This window comes from Anolis carolinensis, chromosome 4 (assembly GCF_035594765.1).
Source record: "Anolis carolinensis isolate JA03-04 chromosome 4, rAnoCar3.1.pri, whole genome shotgun sequence".
Classification (NCBI taxonomy): Eukaryota; Metazoa; Chordata; class Lepidosauria; order Squamata; family Dactyloidae; genus Anolis; species Anolis carolinensis.
This window is the reverse complement of record NC_085844.1, coordinates 240778640-240802348: the sequence shown is the minus strand read 5'-3', so window position 1 is coordinate 240802348 and position 23709 is coordinate 240778640. Positions and strand designations below refer to the sequence as shown.

General features: G+C 41.3%; 1 protein-coding gene across 3 annotated transcripts in view; it reads left to right on the top strand.

Annotated features, from left to right (window-relative positions):
* The window catches only part of lama5 (laminin subunit alpha 5), a 228071-nt gene that overhangs the window by 161342 nt on the left and 43020 nt on the right, over positions 1-23709 (top strand). For all 3 annotated transcript variants that reach the window (XM_062979024.1, XM_062979023.1, XM_062979022.1), the window contains exons 29-43: positions 453-550; positions 727-925; positions 2538-2664; positions 4722-4861; positions 5604-5719; positions 6021-6232; positions 7021-7225; positions 7461-7605; positions 9647-9787; positions 10670-10831; positions 11508-11609; positions 11705-11788; positions 13098-13328; positions 15792-15905; positions 17053-17180. In XM_062979024.1, coding sequence (XP_062835094.1) covers positions 453-550; positions 727-925; positions 2538-2664; positions 4722-4861; positions 5604-5719; positions 6021-6232; positions 7021-7225; positions 7461-7605; positions 9647-9787; positions 10670-10831; positions 11508-11609; positions 11705-11788; positions 13098-13328; positions 15792-15905; positions 17053-17180 — 2204 coding nt within the window. The remainder of the gene's footprint in view (positions 1-452; positions 551-726; positions 926-2537; positions 2665-4721; positions 4862-5603; positions 5720-6020; positions 6233-7020; positions 7226-7460; positions 7606-9646; positions 9788-10669; positions 10832-11507; positions 11610-11704; positions 11789-13097; positions 13329-15791; positions 15906-17052; positions 17181-23709) is intronic.

The following is a 23709-nucleotide window of genomic DNA, read 5'->3' as shown; positions in this document are numbered from 1 at the left end:
TGTTTCCCTTTATGTCGAAGTTACCTACCCTTCCCCCCCCCTCCCCTCCTACATCCTGACTTCATGTATGTTTTTTATTATATGGTGAAAAAAAGAATTATTATTGGAACAAGAAATGTATGAGTTGCTTACAAACTGCACAATAAAAAATATATACAGAATAGGTACCGCTCTGGCGGGAAGGTAATGGTGTTCCATGCAGTCATGCCAGCCACATGACCTTGGAGGTGTCTACGGACAACGCCAGTTCTTCGGCTTAGAAATGGAGATGAGCACCAACCTCCAGAGTTGGACTTAATATCAAGGGAAAACCTTTACCTTTACCTACAAGTGATCTAACATATATTTTTTTTAAAAAATCAGTATTTGTATTAACTCCTAGAATTTTTTTTTAAAAAAGAAAGTTATCTGTGATTCTCACTTTCCACCCATTTCCTCCTCTCTGCTTTTAGTACAAAGTATATCTCATCCCATACGAACAGTTCACTATGGAATTTGTGGAGCCAAAGGTCCATTGCATAAGTGTCCATGGAACATTATCACCAAATAGGTAAATAGATTTTAAAATGTGTGTTTGTTATAATTATGAGTTCTTCTGTAGAATCTCTATCAGATTTTTTGCATCTTTGAGCACTGTGATTTTTTTTTCCTGTCTGTTCTGTATTCTAATAAGAATATTGGCCTTTTGGTTGGTTATCAAACATTCTTTCTCTTTTTCCATATTAGCTCCTGTATCCCATCAAGATATCAGAAGATTTCACAGTCAGTTGTCCTGGAAGAAGGGCAGATATTACCACTGTCTCCAGGCTTCCCCCTGATCCATGCCTTTAGTGTCCCTCCGTTAGGAATCCCTCTAACACCCCCACTTCGGCCTCCAACTCTGTTAGATTCCTCTGCAGAACTCATCCTGCTAAAAGCTCCTCAGGTAGGTATAGGAAATAGAGGAGACATTTCAAGAGGCTAGATACTAGAGATTATCATGGGAAAAGGGGGAAATGAATTCTGGGGGTTCCTGAGGTGTGTGATTCCACAGCAGAGGTAATAATGCAGATATACTTTTGATTTTATTTATTTATTTATTTACAGTATTTATATTCCGCCCTTCTCACCCCGAAGGGGACTCAGGGCTGATCACAATGTACATATATATGGCAAACATTCTATGCCATTAGACAAACAACACAGACAGACACAGAGGCTATTTAACTTTCCAGCTTCTGGCTTTGTGAGGGTATGCTCGATTCCAGCCACAGGAGGAGCTGCTGCTGCATCATCCACTGTGATGACGAGTCATTTTTGATCGAGTACTTCCTCATCTGGCATGTACGCTGCTGGACTTTTTTTATGGTGTCGTAAATCAGTTAAATTAGTCTCCTCGCATAAGCGGTCCCTAAATTTTCCTACTTGACAGATGCAACTGTCTTTCAGGTTGCTTAGGTCAACAATGAGCAGGGCTATTTTTTATTTTAATAGTTGGGTGCGCCACAGCCCGGCCCATTTTATTATTAGTGTATTAAAATCAATGAATTTTCATTCTTCAGAGGAGAAATGATAGCCATTCTCAGTTTGGTTCTCCTGTGCTTTACCATCCTCAAGCCATCCTCAAAGAGTGACTGCTAACACCTTGGCTTCTCCAATTCATTTGAAAAATGCCGGGCAAGTGTTTTGCTAGTAGTGAACAGATATTAGAATGCATTCATCCTGTGTCCTAAAAATAATAGTGGTGTCTGTTCTGGGAAAGGAGTATCTTTCTTTTGAGAGAAGGGGAGAATAAGGAAAGTTTTTTAAAAATTATATTCTCTTCTGGTGGGCAATGGGCACCTCTTGTATGTACCACCTGAAGCACCATTTGCCATCTGTAAAGCTTAGGCTATAGCAGTAACATGTGTCAGTGTTCAGTTAATTGTTTTCAGATCCAGAACAGAACAAAATCACTTAGATAATCTTCCCGAAGTCAGCATTGGCATGAAGTCACAATAGCCAGTCCCTCTACTTCAGCATGAGATCACAATGGCTAGTGCCACCTTAAGCAGGGCAGCATCAGCCTGAAGGTACATTGGTTAGTCTCTCTCAATGAAACTGGCAGCAGCAGAAGCAAGGTCCCATGAGGGGCTCCAATTGTGTTGGCACTGTGGTCTCCAATGCCTCTCATTCTGAATTGTCATCAGCATAAGGGCAGAGTGTTAACAGGCAAAGATGACAGGATAGTTTGCAAGTACACATCCCAGCTATTACAGGATATCTGCTCTCCGTCAGTACCCTAGACTGAAATCGGCCACCCTAAGATATAGAAATTTTGAAGATGAACCATCTTGGCAGCACTCTTTATACACCATCAGAGCAACATGTGCTCCTGGTAGCAGGCACAACGATCTTCTGGAAGTACTTGGAAAGGATAAGAAATCCAACTCTAAGAAATTTTCAGTCTGTTCTCTTAGTGGGACTGGTTATGGTTTGGTTGGATCGAATTAGAGCCCATTGCTTCAAATAGCATAAACAGCAATGTTTTAAATTGTTCTCTTTGTGTTTTATTGTAGACAGCCATTGTGCTAAATGGACACATCCAGAGTTTGGGACGATATGCTTTCATCCTGCATTGCTACCAGCCCAGTCATCCAACGTTCCCTGTGGAAGTGTTGATCAATGGAGGACGGATATGGCAGGGTAAGGGACCCTGGATTTTGATGGGACTCAGCATAAATGTGTGTGTACATACATACATTCATAAAAGAGTAGCTTTTCAGACCAACCTAAAATGCATCCAAACTAGCTAAATCTGTAAACTGTGTTTCCTACCAAGTACACATGGTATCTATTTTTAAATTTTATTTTAAATATTTTTATTTTAGTGTGTTTTAACAAGGTAATTATGTTGTGTTATATTGTTGAATGTGTATGTTTTGTTTATTGTCTGTATGGTTTCTTTCCAGTAACTGAGTGTGTTTGCCTTACATGTTGCAAACAGCCCTGAGTCCCTTTGGGGAGATAGGGTGGTATACAAATAAAGTTTATTATTATTTATTATAATTACACACACAAGTTTGAAATAATTCAAAGCATAAAGGCAACTATTATATATATAGGAGTTCAAAGCAAAACAAATGCAATTAAGGCCAAGATCGAAAAATCAGCTGATGACCCAAAATGCAGATTGTGCAAGGAAACCGACGAACCATTGATCATATCCTCAGCTGCTGTAAGAAAATCGCACAGACAGACTACAAACAGAGGCACAACTATGTGGCCCAAATGATTCATTGGAACTTATGCCTCAAGTACCACCTCCCAGCAGCAAAGAACTGGTGGGATCACAAACCTGCAAAGGTAATGGAAAATGAACACGCAAAGATACTGTGCGACTTCTGAATCCAGACTGACAAAGTTCTGGAACACAACACACCAGACATCACAGTTGTGGAAAAGAACAATGTTTGGATCATTGATGTTGCCATCCCAGGTGACAGTCGCATTGACGAAAAACAACAAGAAAAACTCAGCCACTATCAGGACCTCAAGATTGAACTTCAAAGACTCTGGCAAAAACCAGTGCAGGTGGTCCCGGTGGTGATGGGCACATTGTGTGATGTGCCAAAAGATCTCAGCTGGCATTTGGAAACAATACACATTGACAAAATTACAATCTGCCAACTGCAAAAGGCCACCCTACTGGGATCTGCGCGCATCATCCGAAAATACATCACACAGTCCTAAACACTTGGGAAGTGTTCGAGTTGTGATTTTGTGATACAAAATCCAACATATCTATCTTCTTTGCTGTGTCATACAATGTTGTTGTGTCAATAATAATAATCTATATATATATAAATGAGTGATGGCATCACGGTGACCCACAAAACAACAAAACTACAGGCCCCCCAACCTCAAAATTTGACAACACAACCCATCATCCACACCTCTAGGTTGATACAACAAAAAAAGAAAAGAAAAATAAAGTCCTAATTAGAGGGAGAGCAATAATTGTTTTTATCCAATGGCTGCCAGTTTAGAGGGCTAATCTCTGCCCACTTGGTCTCCTAGCAACCAACTCAGCCAAGGGACAGCCAGGGTTCAGTTAGGGGACAGGCAGATTTAGGCCTCACTTAGGCTTCTTCCACAGATTATCTAATTTGCACTGGATTATATGGCAGTGTAGACTCAAGGCCCTTCCACACAGCTATATAACCCATTTATAATCTTATATTATCTGCTTTGACCCACATGACCTTGGAGGAGTCTACGGACAACGCCAGCTCTTCGGCTTTGAAATGGAGGTGACCACCAACCCCCTGAGTCAGACATGACTGAACTAAATGTCAGGAGAAAACCTTTACCCTTTACCTCAACTACCACCAATTCCTCAATACTTTATTTCCCATACCACCAGACTTTGCCACAGCAACGCGTGGCCAGGCACAGCTAGTAATAATAATAATAATAATAGTACACTTTATTTATATTCCGCCCTTCTTCCCTAGGGGATTCAGAGTGGATTACAGCATTTACAAAAGCAAACATTCAATGCCTTTACAGTCAAATACAACGAGACATTGTATTTGACTGTAGAAGTTATCATGAAGTAGAGGGCTACCATTTTCTGTTAAGCTGCTTTCAGAACATTTTGGGTGAAGTGAACACAGGTAAACAGGAGTATTGCTCATGTATAAAAGCAAAACCCGATATTCTGAAGTTGTCCAAATGGTATGTGCTTTCTGGCTTTTCAGGACAAGCTAATGCTACTTTTTGCCCACATGGATATGGCTGCCGAAGTCTGGTGGTTTCAGAGAATCAAATTGTCCTGGAAGTGACAGATAATGACCTGAGTGTGATCATCCGTGTGCCAGAAGACCGGCACTTTTGGTTGGTACGTTCTCTAGCATGCATTTCTCTTGTCACATTGATGAGGCATGACTGCAATAATTAATGAGAAAACTTACAAAATGCTCTCCCCAATGTATACAATAATGCAAACCAAGCTCCAACCCAAACAGTATCAAGCTTTTCTTTCTCTTTTTAGAATCAACCTTTAGTTGTTTGAGCAGAATTAAAATTGTTCTGCACACAGGCAGCCAAGCAACTCACTGTCTTCTTCTCCTTATCCAAGGGAAGTAATTTGGGCATCTGTGCAAGTAAACATCAAACGTATAGGAGCCCCAGGTGGCGCAATGGGTTAAACCCTTGTGCTGACAGGACTGCTGACTTGAAGCTTGGGTCGCTGACCTGAAAGTTGCCGGTTCGAATCTAACCCAGGGAGAGTGCAGATGAGCTCCCTCTGTCAGCTCCAGCTCCATGCGGGGACATGAGAGAAGACTCCCACAAGGATGGTAAAACATCAAACATCCAGGCATCCCCTGGGCAACATCCTTGCAGATGGCCAATTCTCTCACACTGGAAGTGACTTGCAGTTTCTCAAGTCACTCTTGACATGAAAAAAAAAACATCAAAAGTGACTACTTTTGATATATATGTCATTATCAGAGAACTTGAAGGAAATGGGAAGAATTTAGGCAAGGAATTTATGAAATGGGACTTAGATAATTTGAACAATTGGATCTCCATTTGGGTTGGCTATTATTTACCATTAGAATTTCTTTGTCTATTTACAGGATTATATCCTTGTCGTTCCTGAAGACAGTTACGGCTCCAGCTACCTTTCGGAGGAACCACTGGACAAATCCTATGATTTCATCAGCAACTGTGGAGTCAATGGGTTCTATATCAAGTGAGATAGAAATGCACCCCACTTTTCTAATCTTGCAACCCCTTAAATGGATGAGCCTGTAGTTTTATGTATTCCATGCATATATAGTTTACCTGCCCAAATGTAAAACTTGATAATTGATATGTAATCAGGGTAAGCTATAAGAGCTTATTCTCATTGGGGGAGCTTGTCCTTCATTTCTTTGTATCTCTTTAACTCTCAGGTTTGTAAAGGAGTAATCACAAAATAGGACACCTCATTGATGAATGAATATATATATGTCCCAGTAAACTCAATGAACAAATGTTTGCTTTTTCTGCAGCCCTGTAACATCATCCAAGTTCTGCCAGGACTCAGCCATCTCGATCTCTCTCTTTTACAACAATGGGGCCCAATATTGCAATTGCCATGAAGCAGGTGCCATCAGGAGTCAGTGTGAACCATTTGGTGGCCAGTGTGTTTGCAGGCCAAATGTCATCGGGCGAGAGTGTTCCCATTGTGCCACTGGCTACTGGGGCTTCCCCAACTGCAGGCGTAAGTCTTTCCTCTGTGGGCTGGGAGGGAAGCTTTACCAATCCAGGATGATTTGTTTGACCTGCCACTGCAAGTTTACAGAAAGTTTCAGGATTCATTTTCAGACTTTATTGGCCAGGAATATTTGGACTATTATGCAGTTATTACATGAGTTGGTCAGACACAGTGATGACTTTGCTTACCTGTTTTTGTTTCAGTACAGTCATGAAGCTTGTTTTGAACAGAATCTTTCCTGCATTGTACTTATTATATAATTGTACCTATGGAAGAAAATACAAATGTTTGAGAAATCAATGTGAAATTTGATAGAATGAAGGTTGAAAACAGCATCCAGCTCATAAAGAGTTCCAGTAAAATTCTAGCACAGCGTCCTATTTGTATATTTATCCATTATAAACCCTTTCATTTGGAAAAATATCATCAGAACAGATCAGCAATTCACTTATCCATTTTGTGCTCATGAACACTTCAAATTTTCGAATAAGAAACATTCATAAATAGATCACCCATGGTCTCCACGTGTCAGAGACCAGGAGGAACAAAGTGTTTCTTAAAACTATTCGCCCCAATTAAAGAAAGGTCCTGCTAAGCTTTTCTTGACATATTTTTGTACACTGAGAAAAGAGGGACAGCATAGCAGCTGTAACTAATTCAGTGTCATATGTACCTTAAGTTTCCCAGCTGAGAGACATAGAAGAGTCACATGCTCTTGTGTTGTAGGACCAGGAGGCTGGGTGTAAATTTGTGTCTTCTTTTTATGGAAAATACCTATCTGTTTTAACTTGTAGCCTGCAATTGTGGAATACGTCTGTGCAATGAAGTGACCGGGCAATGCATCTGTCCCCCACGTACCATTAAACCAGAGTGTATCGTCTGTGAGCCCCAGACCTTTGGTTGTCACCCATTAGTAGGATGTGAAGATTGCAACTGTTCCAGTCCTGGGATTCAAGACCAAATGGAACCAGGATGCAACATAGATAGTGGACAGTGCAGGTGAGTATTCTTGGCCATTAGTTCTATGAATAATAGATCAGTATTACCATGTAACCAGGTGTGGTTTGGAGCAAAAAAAATATGCTTGTACATTTAAAATATGGGGATGGGCTTAAAGGACTGGTTCAGAGCTCCAAGAGCCAATAAAGTGGAGTTCAAAAGTCAAATGTGGCCTGTGGGAATGCAATTTTAAATTTTTTCAAAGAATGCAAGTCATGAAACATGTTTCTTCCAGATGCAAGCCCAATGTAGTGGGACGCCAGTGTGATCTCTGTGCTCCAGGCTATTACGGCTATCCAAACTGCAGGAAATGTGATTGCCACCAGGCAGGGACAAAAGCAAGTGTGTGTAATCCACTGACTGGACAATGCCACTGTAAGGTTAGTCTGATGCACTGTATCATTCTTGCCCACCTATCTCATGTTGACTGCTGGGTAAATGCTGTTTAAGGGATTCGTTCAGATTTGTGATTTTAGTGTCAGGTAGTATCATTCATGCAGAATAAAATGGACTGGATTGGTATTGCTCTATCACCCCTGTTTTCTGGGGAGCATGAAGTATTCCATGAAATAGTAGGACTTACATTTTACTGGAGAGTGTTCATGAAGTGATATTAACCAACAGAAATCTACAACAGCATTCAAAGAAATAGCTGTGTTAGTTTGCAAAGGGATCTTGTGGCACCTTAGAGACTGAGAGAATAAAGTTGGTAGCACTAGGTGTACTTCTTCAGATGATTGAAGTGTCTAGGGACAGACTGGCAGAGTGTATGTGTGAATAGCACATATACAGGGTATTTGAAAAAGAACTCCCTATTCACCATTTAATTTAAATGGTGAATAGGGAGTTCTTTTTCAAACACTCTGTACTACGATAGTAACTACTCTGTATAGGAAAAAATGTTGTTTCCTTATTTATCATGAGATGAGATGTTTCCTCGAGCCCAACATTTTCGGGATTGGTTCAGCTCATACCTGGATAAAAATGCATGCTTGAGACAAAACCCTTTGTGCAAAGGGCAAGTTGTTAGCATTTCTTAGCAAATAGAAAAATCCATACCTGACTGCTCCTGAGCGCAGCATAGCAAAAGATAACCTACAATCTTTTTTGTGGGATAATGCATCCCTTTGTAAAGACAATATTTGCTTTTTAGTTCAGCTGAGAGATCAAACAGTTTGACACAAAGTCTGCGGAAACCTTGTAAACCAGTATCATGAAAGCACAATGTATAAAATGCTACATAGCAAAAAAAAGCCCTTAAAGAATAAAGAAGAGACATTATAGAAGATGTGCTGGATGCGTGAAACAATTTATCTCCATGATAATGAAAACTTAACATCAATGAAAGAAACATTTATAAAATCTTGATTAAAGTGTAACTGAAAATCAAAGCAATTAAGATGATTATTTAAAACATATCAATTGCTGACATAGTAAAGACCCTACCAGTTTGAAAGCTGGCTTGCATGCCAAAGGACTGCTTTTCTCTACATTGGTTCCCCTGAAATGTTTTCCTCAAGGAGGGGCTGAACTGAAAGGATAATTTCAGAAGACAGGTACAGAACACAAAAGAGACAATGTATTCGTTATTATGTTAAATGAAAGGATCAATGGCTTGCTTTCAAGCCTGAACAGACTGGAGATAACTTTACTAAGTCAGAAATGATTACACATTAAAAGAAATAAGCAGGTAAAATATTATGGAAATTCCCAGAAGATACTACCGTGAAAATGAAGACGATAGTTTTACGTACACCAGGTCAATTATTGTCACAGGTTGCTTGTTCAGGAAAGCACTTAGAAGATATTTGCATTAGGGTAACTTCTGTAATTTCAGGATGTTTAAGGTCAGGATGTTTAAATGCAGTCTGACCCCCATATGCACGGTTCATTTATCTACATCTGACAAAATATTTCCTCTGTAGGAATCTTCTACATTCTCCAGTGTGACATTGTGGTATTCTTGGGCCAGAAGTCCTTCATTTCAATAGGCTCCACTTTATCCAGTTTCGTACATCCATGCAAAGTCCAGGAATGTGTTCCCTGTAGTTACAAGGATCATACCATACATCAGTTTGTAGTTGCTTGAGTAGTTTCATCAGGGTCATTTTACTGCTGTGTTCCTTGCTCTTGCAGCCTTCATGAAAATATAAACATTTAGACAGGGCCATAGAGTAATGCCAACAAAATGCACAGGTAAAAGCTAGCATGGACAAGCTACTGAACAACATTGCATTTTGACAGAATACAGCTTTTACTTATGTCAGCTGTGATGACTTGTGGATGACAGGGGGTCTTGAGCTGCCTGAGTTGAACGCAGACAAAGAGCAGCCTCCTCTTTGGTTTTTTCACTTTCTTCTACTCAATAGGCATATGAAGAAAATATGAATCCTTTCTTTTATCTCTTCTAAATGTTTACAGGAAAATGTAGAAGGTCAAAGGTGTGACCAGTGCCACCTGGGGACCTTTTCTTTGGATGCCAACAATCCAAAAGGCTGTACCAGGTGCTTCTGTTTTGGGGCAACAGACCGCTGTCACAGTGCTGAGAAATATCGTGTGGAGGTAAATGGGGGGGGGGGGTGAGATTTTGGAATAGCAGCCGCAATAGATGCTGCATATTCAGTCGTGGGCAATTAGTTGTCTCCTCTTTGCTCTTCGGAGATAATTCCCCATCAAAACCAATAGACGATTAATTCCAAAAATTGTGATTTGTAAGACAAAGCCGGAGCTCACATAATGGTTTCATTGTTGAACTAGAACTTTGAAACTAGGGTTCGAATTCCCCCTCAGCCATGAAAACTATTTTAGACAAGTCACACCCAGCCTAAGAGGAAGGCAATGAAAGATTTATTCTGAATAAATCTTGACCCTGGATTGCGGTTGACGTGAAGGCACATAATCCCAACAAGAAGTACTTTATTTTGGCAGTCCTTATTCTACCACTGGTCAATTAAACATTATAGAATAGAACATTTTTCCATATTGTGAAGGTATGTGCAGTGATCTGGATAGGGTTTCTTACCAGATACATGAAAAGCCATACTGTATTATACTAAAGGTCTGTTTAACCCAGTATCCTGTTTCCAGTAGTGACCAACCAACCAGATTCCTTTGGGAATCCAGGGAAGGACAGTAAAACTGGTGACTATTATTTTGAATATTTTAATATAAAAGTGATCAGACAGATACTTTTACAGATCCTTAGCAACAACCAGTTCTGCATCATGACAGACACCTTTCGCTCTTTTTCACACAAATAGGATGTGAATTAATGCTGAACAAGGAACATTAAATATTGATGGAAGGACAGATGTCAGAACCATGGTTTTGAAAATAACTTATTACAAAAACGTTTTGAAACATCTGGGCAGTCTTGCATTGATGTATTTGCTGACCTAGACAATTCTTCAGTGTTTCTGAAACATTTCTTTACCTATGTCTTAGTTTATTGACATGAGTGGGTGGAGTTTGCTGAGTGGAGAGCGTCAAGAGGTCCCAACTTTGGTCAGCTTGGAAGATGAGATTGTTCGTGCGGATCTTCGAAATTTCCTTGACTCTTTCCAGGAACTTTACTGGCATGCTCCCAGTTCATATCTTGGAGACCAGGTAAGTGACAGTGGCCTTGGCTGAGGTTAGCTGTTTCCCTGCCAAAGTTTCCCAGTGACTGAATTATGACACAAAATTAAGACCAAAATCCTGTTGGTGCACTGCATTGGTGATTACACCTTTACCATGGTTGTGCAGCTGTGCTGAGGGAAGGTAGTCAAAATTTGCTAATTCCAGAAGGCTCATTTTTGTGTTGCTTTAAATTCTACACATCTTCTGCAAACAAGTACACGTGCTTTTCCTTCTGTTATTTAAATGCTTACACAGACCTAGTTACAAAAGTATAAAGCATCAACTGCCTACAGTGGCACAGTTATACATACGAGCCTTAGAGTGTAGGATATCTCCCATAGGATATCTCAAAAAATATGTATTTTTTTTTCTCCACTGCAGTCCTTTTTCCCTTAAAGATATATTCCTATAGATTGGAGGACACTGGGCAATGATACATATGTAAGGTCTGCAAGTGGACTGAATGCTTCCTAATTCCATAGAGTTATATTTGCTCTCTGCTCATTTAATTATGCCAGTACTGCTGCCATGTGTTATGTTTGAGATGAATCATGTTAACTACTAAAAATGATCTTCAAGAAATGTGGTGCTTTGCTAAAAGAAACCTGTGCAGAAATTGACCTAGAATCATGATTTCCTGAATGAAATGTGTTGTTGTTTGCAGGTTTCGTCGTATGGTGGGTACTTGCGCTATCAGTTGCACTCAGACACTCGGAGAGGTGATGTGTTCATACCAGTGGAATCCCGGCCTGATGTGATTCTCAAGGTGCAATTTCCTTTCCTGTTCTTCCTTGGCATAAACGGTACTCCGTAAAACAATGCATCCATTTAATAGTTGGTGTGCCATTTGTTCTTTCCTAGGGAAACCAAATGAGCATTATGTTTCTTGAAGGCAACTATCCTATTCCTGGAGAGGCTTATGAAGGGCAACTCCAGCTGTTGGAGGTCAGTTCAGATTGACAATAACATGCAAGCATTGAACTCATTGGTTGCTGTAAATTGATGTACAGGTTGAGCACATCTTATCCAGGAATACAAAGTCCAAATTGTCCCCATAGGTAGCTGAAATAGTGACACCCCTGCATTCTGATAATTCAGTATACTCAAACTAAGTTTCATGCATAAAGTTATTAAAAGATTGTGTATAAAATGTCCTTCAGTGATGTGTATAAAATACCGTATATACTCAAGTATAAGCCAGCCCGAATATAAGCCTAATTTTACCACAAAAAACTGGGAAAACATTGACTCCAGTATAAGCCGAGATACCAATAAAATTACATTAACTGAGGCATCAGTAGTTTAAATGTTTTTGAATCTTTACATCAAACTGTAATTTAAGATATGACTGTTCAACTCTGATTAAATCATTATTTTCATCTTCTTCAATGTAAACGTGCTTATGTATCCTTTTAATAATAATAGAGTGAAATAATAAATGTAATAATAATAATAAATGCAGTAAAATAATAAATGTAATAATAAATAGAGTAAAATAATAAATGTATTCATAATAAAAAATAAAGTAAAATAAATGTAAAAGTAACAACAATAGAGCAAAATAATAAATGTAATAATAATTAATAGAGTAAAATAATGAATGTAACAATACCAATAATAATAGAGAAAAATAATAAATATACCATATATACTTGAGTATAAGCTGACCTGAATATAAGCCCACCAGGACCCTCACCCGAGTATAAGCTGAGGAGATTTTTTTTCAGTCCTAAAAAAGGGCTGAAAAACTAGGCTTATACTCGAGTATATACAGTCTATATATATAAAAGAGTAATGAAATTTCGACTTAGGACAAAATAACAAAACTACACATCTCAGAAACACTAAACTTGGCAGCACAACCCCTCACCCATGCCTCTACGTTCATACAACAAACAGCTCCAGCTACTCCAGAAAATGGCCAGGCTTTGAGACTGCAAGGCAATTCACTGCTATTCCACCTGGCCAACAAAGGATTCCCATAAGCCACAGCAACGCGTGGCCGGGCAAAGCTAGTATATATATAAAAAGTATAAATTTTGTATTTAGACTTAGGTCCTATCTTCAAGATATCTCCTTATATATGTACACACAAATACAAGTATTCCCTAATTCAAAACAATTCTGGTCCCAAGGAACACTCAACCTGTATAATTGTATCAGTTTCCAGAATGCCTTTTGTGTTTTATTGTTATTGTATTTTCCATTTATTCTAGACATGTGTTAGTTGTTCAATATAGCATATCTTCCACAGGATAACTTCAGACACACTGAGACACACAACCCTGTTTCCAGGGAAGAGCTCATGATGGTTCTGGCCAACCTGGAGCAGCTGCAGATCCGAGCTCTCTTCTCCCAGATATCATCTTCAGTCTCCCTTCATCGAGTGACTCTGCAGAGAGCAGTAGAGACTGGTGGAGGCCTCCAAGCCAGCAATGTGGAGCTTTGCATGTGCCCAGCCAACTACAGAGGAGATTCTTGCCAGGTAAGAAGACATTCATGTCAGGATCTTTGCAGAGCACTCAAACTCTGCTCGGATTACACAGGTTGGGGTTGCCATTACAGATGGCATTTATGGACACATAATTGAATAGTCCATTCTTCATTACCTTATACTGAACATGTGTGTGACAGGTGTGAAAAAGATGAGTTTTCATGTTAAGGTCCATTGAGGGATTGATTGAAAGTAGAACCTCCAATATCGTAATGCAGTGTAGTCCAACCTTTAGTTACCCAAGGGCCAATCAAACTTTAGTATATTTATTTATTTATTTATTTATTTACAGCATTTATATTCCGCCCTTCTCACCCTGAAGGGGACTCAGGGCGGATCGCATTACACATATAGGCAAACATTCAATGCCTTTTAACATAGAACAAAGACAAACAAACACAGGCTCCGAGCGGGCCTCGAACTCATGACCTCCTGGTCAGAGTGATTCATTGCAGTGATTCATTGCAGCTGCTCTCCAGCCTGCGCCACAGTCCAAGTATAGGAATGTGTGGGCCAGGGCCATTCCAGAAAGAAAACATTTCTTAAAAACTTAAAGCAGTAAAAAAAAAAAAACAATTTTTTTCCCAATGTTAAATTAAAATATTTTTCCAGTAAGAAGGGCGATGGCCAACAAAAATGAATTGGTGGGCCGCATGTGGCCCATGGGCCTCGAACTCATGACCTCCTGGTCAGAGTGATTCATTGCAGTTATTCATTGCAGCTGCTCTCCAGCCTGCGCCACAGCCCGAGTATAGGAATGTGAGGGCCAGGGCCATTCCAGAAAGAAAACATTTCTTTAAAACTTAAAGCAGTAAAAAAAAAACAATTTTTTTCCCCAATGTTAAATTAAAATATTTTTCCAGTAAGAAGGGCGAAGGCCAATAAAAATGAATTGGTGGGCCGCATGTGGCCCATGGGCCGCAGGTTGGACCACACTGTCATAATGCTTCCATACAAATTTGAAGTACAGCCCGTTTAGAATACAGTGTGCAGGCCTGTCCATCTCTTGTGAAGGTTGGAGAAAAATACAGAATCTGGATACTGAAATAATCATGGTATTTGAGCTACATGAAAAAGTCAGTGCTCAACCAGCCAAGCATTTATTCTGATCTGGTAAAGCTCTTGATATGTTTATTAATAGACAATAGACGTGTCAGTTAGATGCTAGATAGAGCTTGCAGATTCAGAGAGGTTATTTCAGTATTATTTCAGCTGCTGTAAAGAAGCAAGGAGGACAGCAAGCAAACAAGCCATTTCAGTCCTTCTTGCAGGCTTTCTGCATGTATCTGGTTAACCTGGGTCTCCACAGAAAATAATCCTGGAATTGATCTAATGAGGAAGCCTGGCCAGTGGCTGCTTAGGAGAAGTCTGTCATTGTCAGGTTCTGTGATTCTACAGATTATAAAAAACAGGTTTAGATCCCTATTGCTCATCGATAAAATCTATATATATAAAAGGGTAATGAAATTTCGGCCTAGGACAAACCAACAAAACTACACATCCCAGAAACACTAAACTTGGCAGCACAACCCCTCATCCATGCCTCTACGTTCATACAACAAAAAGAAAAGAAAAATAACGTCCTAATTAGAGGGAGAGGAAGAATTGTTTTTATCCAATTGCTGCCAGTTAGAAGGCTAAGCTCCACCCACTTGGTCTCCTAGCAAACCACTCAGCCCAGGGGACAGACAGAGATAGGCCTCACTTAGGCCTCTTCCATACTGCCTATAAAAGGCAGATTATCTGATTTTAACTGGATTATATGGCAGTGTAGACTCAAGGCCCTTCCACCCAGCTATATAACCCATTTATAATGGACTTAATGTCAGAGGAAAACCTTTACCCTTTACCTTCACTACCACCAATTCCTCAATACTTTATTTCCCATACCACCATACTTCGCCACAGCAACGCGCGGCCGGGCACAGCTAGTATTCAATAATATAAGAATTTGCCGCAGAATGTACTGATGTTGAATGTGCAGATATATGTAATCCAATCCCGTGTGTGCTTTCTAGAGTAAGATAGGATTCAGGCATGTATAGAATTACATCCTTTATTTCTTCTTTGTATTTTATTTATTAAAATATTAATATTAATATCACACTATATGTCTTATGATCTTAGAATAGCCTACAATGGAATCTTCTTGTACATATTGTGCACCTTTGCATGTGCTATGCGATTTGCATTTAATAGGAAAATGCATTATGATTATAATAGCAAAGCTTTCCAGATTGTGCCAAATATGTACTAAGCAACAAGTGTCAGGCACACGGTTTTTCAAAATCATATTGTACTTCTGAGCATTAGGATGGAATAACCCAAACAGAAAGACTTTCAGGTAAGCTACAAGCTGAGGAATTGAAGGAAGAACTTCTAAGTGTCTTCCAACTACAAATGTCCGCCTACTGATAAAGGTATAATGCATATTATTTCTCTCCTTTCTATCAGGAATGTGCTCCAGGCTATTACAGGGATACCAAAGGTCTTTTTCTGGGAAAATGCATTCCATGTAATTGCAATGGTCACTCAGATCAGTGCCTTCCTGGATCTGGACTATGTATTGTAAGTACACCTAATATTAGTCACGCTAAATTCTCCTAAAAGACTTCTCCTTTGAATCCTATTAAATGTAGACTGCATAAACTCCAATTGCTCTTATATTGGTAAAATAATGTTTTATTATCCTTTATAAAGAAATATTATCACCTTTGTGTTTGAAAATACCTTGGGAAGTTTCTTCTACACACAAGAGTGCTCTCTTACACATAAGAGTCCAAGTAACTGCATTTTCCATACTTCTTGTTCTTCAGTGGTTGAGACCCTTAGTCCTCTTTTTTTGCTCTCCCCATCAGTACATGGGCTCTTTTGAAGAAAGGCATGGCTGGTTTACTTTTAAGGGAGAAATAACACAGAGTGAAGGAAAGGAAAAAGAAGGAAGAGATAAAATAGAGTCTAAGATTTTTAATTGTATGCTGCATCTGTGCAGTAACTCCATGGAGGCTAAGAATGTAGAGATTTAACCAATCTCAGTGCTATGAAGAATGTATCAGAGTATTTGCAGCGCAGCAGTAGTTGGATGGAAGCAGTGGAACGCAGAACGAAGAGACACTCAGAGACATTGGTAAAACTATTTACAAAGTTTTACTGTATGTAGCAATAATCAACACAAACAGACTTGCAGACAACAGACGAACACAGGACTGCTCTGTTCTCCAATAGAACTTGACTCGAACTCTAGGCAGACAGAACTGAACTGAACTGAACTGAACTGATGCAATCATTTTGCACAAACACTTGTGTCTGGATACTCCTTAGTTCCAGCCACACATCAAGGTCATCATAGCTTTTGGCAATTAACTTTTTCCACATTATGGTACATTCTGGATGATGCAATCAGTTGCAATACAAGCATGGCACAAATTGCATTTAAACACTATCAGTACACAAATCCCACATTAACAGAATGCACTGAACAACCAAATAGAGTGTGGAGAGGATTCAGAAAGTTATTTGGGCACCAACTCTTCCATTTCAACAATGATCCTCTTTACACCTACTTCTGGAGGAGAGGAATGCATATCCAAGGCCACATTTTTCTTATGAAACACCACAGGACTGGGCAGAACTTTAAAACCATAGCCAGCTTTTCTCATGGAGACCATGAAGACAAAAACTATATGCTGAGTTGGTTTATTTTGTTTATGTGCAGAACTGCCAGCACAACACAGAAGGTGACCACTGTGAAAGCTGCAAGGATGGCTTTGTGGGGAACTCTTCGCTCAGTGGGCCACTGCAGTGCATAGGATGTCCCTGTCCTCTTTCAGTTGCATCGAACAAGTGAGTCTCTTCTCTTAAGCATTTCGTTCTCATTTGGCAGATGTGTTTGTAATTACAATGATTTGGCTTTTCTATAATGGGAAAAGGGGAAAACCACTCATATTTTAAAATAATCCTTTGTTCTTTCACTGTCTTCTCTAAGAATATACAGTAGAGTCTCACTTATCCAACATAAACAGGCCGACAGAACACTGGATAAGCAAAAATATTGGCTAATAAGGAGGGATTAGGGAAAAGCCTATTAAACATCAAATTGTGTTATGATTTTACAAATTAAGCACCAAAACATCATGTTTTACAACAAATCAACAGAAAATGCAGTTCAATACACGGTAACATTATATAGTAATTACTGTATTTACGAATTTGGCACCAAAACATCACAATGTATTGAAAACATTTACAAAGCATTGACTACTAAAAGGCAGACTGCGTTGGATAATACAGAATGTTGGATAAGCAAGACTCCACTGTATATACTTTTTTCTTCATTGACCTCATTAATCAAGTAGCAAAAGGAGGAAAATATTGACCAAGATTTGAGTTTCATTCATTATCAGTGCTCATTCCCTGAACAGGAGCATTAATGCAGTATTTTGCTACAGTTATTGTAGGTCTTCAAGTTGTTTCTGACTTATGACAACTCTGGAGTTTGATTGGCAAGAGAGCTTTTGCTTTTGCCTCCTCCTGAAACAGAGTGTGTGACTTATTTTAGGTTCCCCATTGGGTTTCCATGACTGAACAGAGATTTGAACCCTAGTTTCCAGTGTCACAGCTCAAAGTCATCATTTCATGGCTGTTATTTAACAATAAAATGCTTCATTATTTCTTCAGTCACTTCAAGGGCTTACACATGTCAGAGTAAGGTAGGCCTAATAAAATGTTACGTTAAGTGGCACACCATTTTTGAAATATTGGAGTGGCCCTGTACACTGAATGTTACTATCAGTTTTCAGCATGATTGTATAAGGACAGAGTACTGAAATTGTATTGGCTTGTAACGACGTTTTATCTGTCTAGTTCCATACCATCCTGTCAGGCTCACTTCAAAGGACCAGTCTGAACGCAGGTCAAAGATTGCTGCTCTCAAATCCAATCTTTATTGAAGAATACATGACTTTGGAAAAGTCGGGAATGACCTAATGTTTACATACAATCATTTTTATCACCTCTGTCGTAACGTCACACCACACGTAAATATCATCACCAAATCCCACCCCCTGTATCACATTACTATTATTCCCACACATTCTACCAATTATAATTGTTTATACTTTCAACCCCGAGTTCCCAGGCTCTTCTATCTTCTTCTGCCAGGTGCTTCATGAGACATCCGGAATTATTTATGTTATGACTCCAAGTCCAGGGCTTGGAAATTCAGCCCTGGGACTTGGTTCCATGACATGGCGCCCCCTTTTTCTCCATCCTCCTCTTTGGTGCTGCTTTCATCACAATTCTGAAATAAATCAAACAATAACTCTATGTGTCCATTTTGTCCAAAGTACCCATATACTTTTTCAGTAAACTGCGATGGAATACTGGGTGTATTTTCCCTAAACTTTTTGGCAAGGCCAATTGGAAAGTCACTTCGTTTATAACACCCTGTATTCTGAATGGTCCAATATATTTGGGGCCCAGTTTTCTCGAAGGTAGTCCCAACTTGATGTTTTGTGTACTTAACCATACTAAATCTCCTTTCTCCAATTTTTCGCCTTCCATCCTTTTTCTGTCTGCGAATGTTTTATACTTTTTGTGTGCTTCCTTTAAGGATGCAGTCACTTGACTCCAACATTCTAGCATTTGAGTTTTCCATTTCCCTGCCCCTGTTTCTTCATTCTCTGTCCATCTTGGCAATTGGGGCAGAGGCTGTATTTCATACCCGTAAACAACTTCAAAGGGGGTTTTATTTGTTGCGGAGTGTATAGCCGAATTAAAAGCTAGTTCTGCGAAGGCTAGCCATTTAGACCAGTCATTCTGTCTCATGTTTGAGTACATGCGGAGGAACTGTCCAAGCGTCTGTTGAGTACGTTCTACTGCCCCGTTTGTCATGGGGTGAAAAGCAGAACTTAGGCTCCTTTCTGCTCCTAGCATTTCCAAGAATTTTTCCCAGAATTTTGCTGTGAACTGAACCCCTCTGTCACTGACCACTCTACTGGGACATCCATGAAGTTTATAAATATGGTTTATGTACAATTCAGCCAGCTTCTCTGCCGATGGTAGTTTCGTCAGTGCTATAAAGTGGGCCTGTTTAGAAAACAGGTCTAATACTGTCCAAATATAATGATGTCCCTTGCTAACCGGCAGTTCCCCCACAAAGTCCATAGCCACACATTCCCAAGGTCTGGTAGGTTCTGCTACTGTTTGTAATAATCCCATTGGCTTCCCTCCTCTTGATTTATTTCTGGCACAATCATCACATTGGACAACATGATTCTTTATGTCCTTCCTCATCCCAGGCCACCAACAATGTTTTGCTATCGCCTTTGTTGTTTTTGTAATCCCTGTATGACCAGCGCTCTGGTTATTGTGAAAACGATGCAAAATCTTAATTCTTAATACAGTTTCTTGTTCACAAACCAAAATCCCCCCTTCTGCTCCCTCTTTTCTGCGTTGGATGCAATCCACTGATCTCCTTCGTATGACTGTCTCAGTTCTTTTCCCCAACTATTTTCCTCGTCAAATTCAATCATAGCAGTGTTCTCTCTTTGGGTCTGCGCTCTTGTACTGACAGCTAAACCCCATTGTTTATCGGAAAATAATGTTCCCTCTTTTGTAGTGGTTATGCCCTCGTGTTGAGGCATGCGTGAAAGAGCATCTACCAAGACATTCTGTTTCCCTTGGAAAAACTTTAATTGGAAATCGAACCTGCTAAAGTATTGTGCCCATCTAATTTGTTTAGGGGACAATTTTCGAGGAGATTTTAAATACTGGAGGTTCTTATGGTCAGACCAAATTTCAAATGGGATTCCACTCCCTTCGAGGAAGTGCCGCCAGCATTCTAAGGCTTTTAATATGGCTAATGCTTCTTTTTCCCATATGGGCCAACATTTTTCAGTTTCACTGAACTTCCGAGACAAATATCCACAAGGTTTTAAATTCCCATTTTGATCTTTTTGCAATAGTACTGCCCCGTATGCACAGTCTGAAGCATCGCAATGAATTATGAAAGGGCTCCGGATATCGGGGTGTTTTAGGACAGGCTCTTCTGTGAAGCGTCCTTTTAGGGTTTCAAATGCCTTTTGGCATTCTGGTGTCCAACTCAGTTTGGCGCCAGGAGCTTTCACTTTTGCTGTCTCCCCTTTCCCTTTTGTTTTTAAAAGTTCAGTAAGGGGAGCGGTTATTTGCGCAAAGCCTTTTATGAACGATCTATAAAAATTTGCAAATCCCAGAAATGATTGCAATTGTCTCCTTGTTTGGGGTACTCCCCATTCTTTTACGTCTGATACTTTAGACGGGTCCATAGCTAACCCTTCTGGAGATATCCGGTACCCTAGAAAGTCAATTTGAGTTTTATTGAATTCACATTTGGACAGTTTTGCATACAGCTTTGCTTCCCTTAGTCTTTGCAAAACTTCCCGGACCAATTCCACGTGCTTTTCCTTATCCTCGCTCACGATCAAGATGTCATCCAGAAATATGAATACTCCTCGGTACAACAATGGGTGCAGTATTTCATTTATAAGCTGCATAAAGCAACCGCCGCCATTTTTTAACCCAAATGGCAAAATTTTATATTCAAAATGGCCGAATGCGCAGGAAAATGCAGTTTTCCAAGTATCCTCGGGTTTGATTCTTAATTTATGATATGCTTCAATTAAATCCAGTTTAGTAAATATGCTCCCTTTCTTCAATACGGTAATTAAATCCTTTACTAAGGGCATAGGGTATTTATTGTCCTTAGTAATTGCATTTAAATTTCGATAGTCAATGCACAATCTTAGAGAGTTGTCTTTCTTTCTCCTAAATAACACTGGGGCTCCGAGAGGAGAGTTGGATGGCTTAATGAAGCCTCGCGCCAGGTTCTTATCAATATATTTCCTCAATTCCTCCTTCTCCTGAACAGACATGGGATACACTTTTGGTTTTGGTAAGTTTGCTCCTGGGGTTATTTCAATTTCTACTTCTATATTCCTCTTGGGAGGTAATTTACTTGCCTCTTTCTGATTGAAAACATCCACAAAGTCTCTGTATTCAGGTGGCAATAGCTGTGGGTCTATTTCCCCTGTTTCATCTCCCTCGTCCTCCTCTGCTGCTATTTTGCTTATCTCCCATTGTGTTTGTTGCTCTTTAAATGCCAGGCTCTTTCCTCTCCAATCTACTTCGGGATTTGCCTGTTCGAGCCATGGGATCCCTAGTATGACATTGTATGTGGCAATAGGGGCTATCACAAAGGATATTCTTCCTTCCCATTTGCCTATTTTACATGGGACCCCCCGTATTTCCTTCGTAGATACCTCTCCAGCAGCAACTGATCCATCTAGCTGCGAAAATGCAATCGGGGAGTCAAGCAGCGTCTGCCGGCATTTTAGCGCTCCTGCTAATTCCGGAGTTATAATGTTCCTAGAACAACCGCAATCCACGAATGCCCTGCAGGTGGCCCGATTCTCTAACCCCGATAGGCAGATTGGCACTACCAGCATGCGTTTGTCTTGACTCACCAGCCTCTCCGGAGATTCTGGGGCTCGCACCTCCTCCTCCGCTCGTCTCCCGGCTGCTGGCTTGGGCTTTGGGGGTTTTTTGCGGCTCCCCCTTCCGGGCCCAACATTCTGCTGCTCGATGGCCCGTCTTCCCACACACAAAGCATCCCGGCTTGGGTCTGTTGTCGTCTCCTTTGAAGGGGATCCCCGGCCTCCCTCCGGGCCTTTCCTGCTTCCTCGTTTCTCCTCGACCCCTCGCCACCGGTCTTTGCTGGCCGCCGCCGCTCCGGAACCGCTTTACTTGGGCCAGGGTGGATTCGACGCGCCCTGCCAGTTGTATCCAGCCCTGAAGTGTCTCTGGATCGTCTCTGTGCGCCGCCCAACTAAAAACCTCGGGGCGTAGTCCCTCTTTGAATATCTCCACTTTGGTCACTTCAGACCACTCTGGTACCCTTTCTGCGAGATGGAGGAATTCCTCTGCGTACTCGGGCACCGTTTTGTCCCTCTGCTTTATTCCTTTAAGCTGGTCTCGAGCCCTCAATTGCTCTAGCCGGTCTCTGAACCGGTTTTCCAGTGCGGCGAGGAAGCGGGGCACTGACCTCAAGCACGGGTCGCGTCTGGCATGTAGTTGCACATACCAGCTGGCCGCTCCTCTCTTTAGTGTGTTGCCGATGGCCCGCACCATGCTTCCTACGGAGGGGAATGTGTGTGCATTGTCCGCCATGTATCCCCTGATGCCAATGAGGAAAAAGTTCAGTTCAGATGATTCCCCTCCGTATTCCAGTTTGAGCTCTTCCCTCCTCTGCATCCATTCTGCGGCCCGTTGATGCTGTCTGGGAGGCATGGGGAAGGGTTGCATCGGGTTCCCTTGGACGGCCCCTTTGAACACGCCACGCCCCATCCCGGCGGTCGTTCCCCGCGGCTCCCGAAACTCTGCCGTTGCTGTCGACCCTTCTCCCCATCCGAATGCGGGCCTCGCCGTAGCCCCCGCACCTCGCCTTCCTTCGTCGTACGGCACATCCTCCTCCTCTTCCTGGATCTCCGGCTCCTCTCCGCCTTCCTCTGCTAATCCACTGGACCCGATTCCTGGTCCCAGTGGTCTTTCCACCCCGACGCCCATTCGGGGGGTTGGGAGTCCTGTTGGAGTTGGCGGTCTCAGAGTTCCCAGAGCTTGCTGGCGCTCCACCTCGCGCGCCATTCTGTCCCGGAACTCCAGTTCCTGCCAGTATTCCTCATCCCCCTCGCCCCTCGCCGCCACGGGGCTCTGCGTTGAGGCGCGCTGGCCCCTCTGGCTCCAAGCCCCTTCTTTACTTGGCTCTCTCTCGGCGCCATATTGGGTGGGCTCCTTCTGGAGATTCTCTTCCAATAGCGGCACCAATCTCCCCACGGTTTCCGACAGCCTGGATAAATTAGTTTCCAGGATGGATAACCGCAGGGCCACGGTCTCCGGCATGCTTCCTCCAGATCCCCAACTGGTTTCTGCAGCCGCCGAGACGCCTCTTCCTCCTCTGGGAATCCTCTGGGTCACGCCGTTCGGCCTGGGGTACCCTGTAGAGGAAGCTATGGCTTGCAGCGTTTCTTCCCCCAACGGCCGGGCCCCTGGCAGAGGCCTCTCTGCTCCATTTAGGCTTTGATCGCCTTCTCCACTCATTATCACTTCACTGCGAATCCGCAGGAGGGTGAGAACGGGGATTCCCGACTTAAATGTCAGGCTCACTTCAAAGGACCAGTCTGAACGCAGGTCAAAGATTGCTGCTCTCAAATCCGGAATTATTTATGTTATGACTCCAAGTCCAGGGCTTGGAAATTCAGCCCTGGGACTTGGTTCCATGACACCATCCTATGCACAGTTTTGTCTGAATTTGGAAACTATGAGGTGTCTGACCTGATTT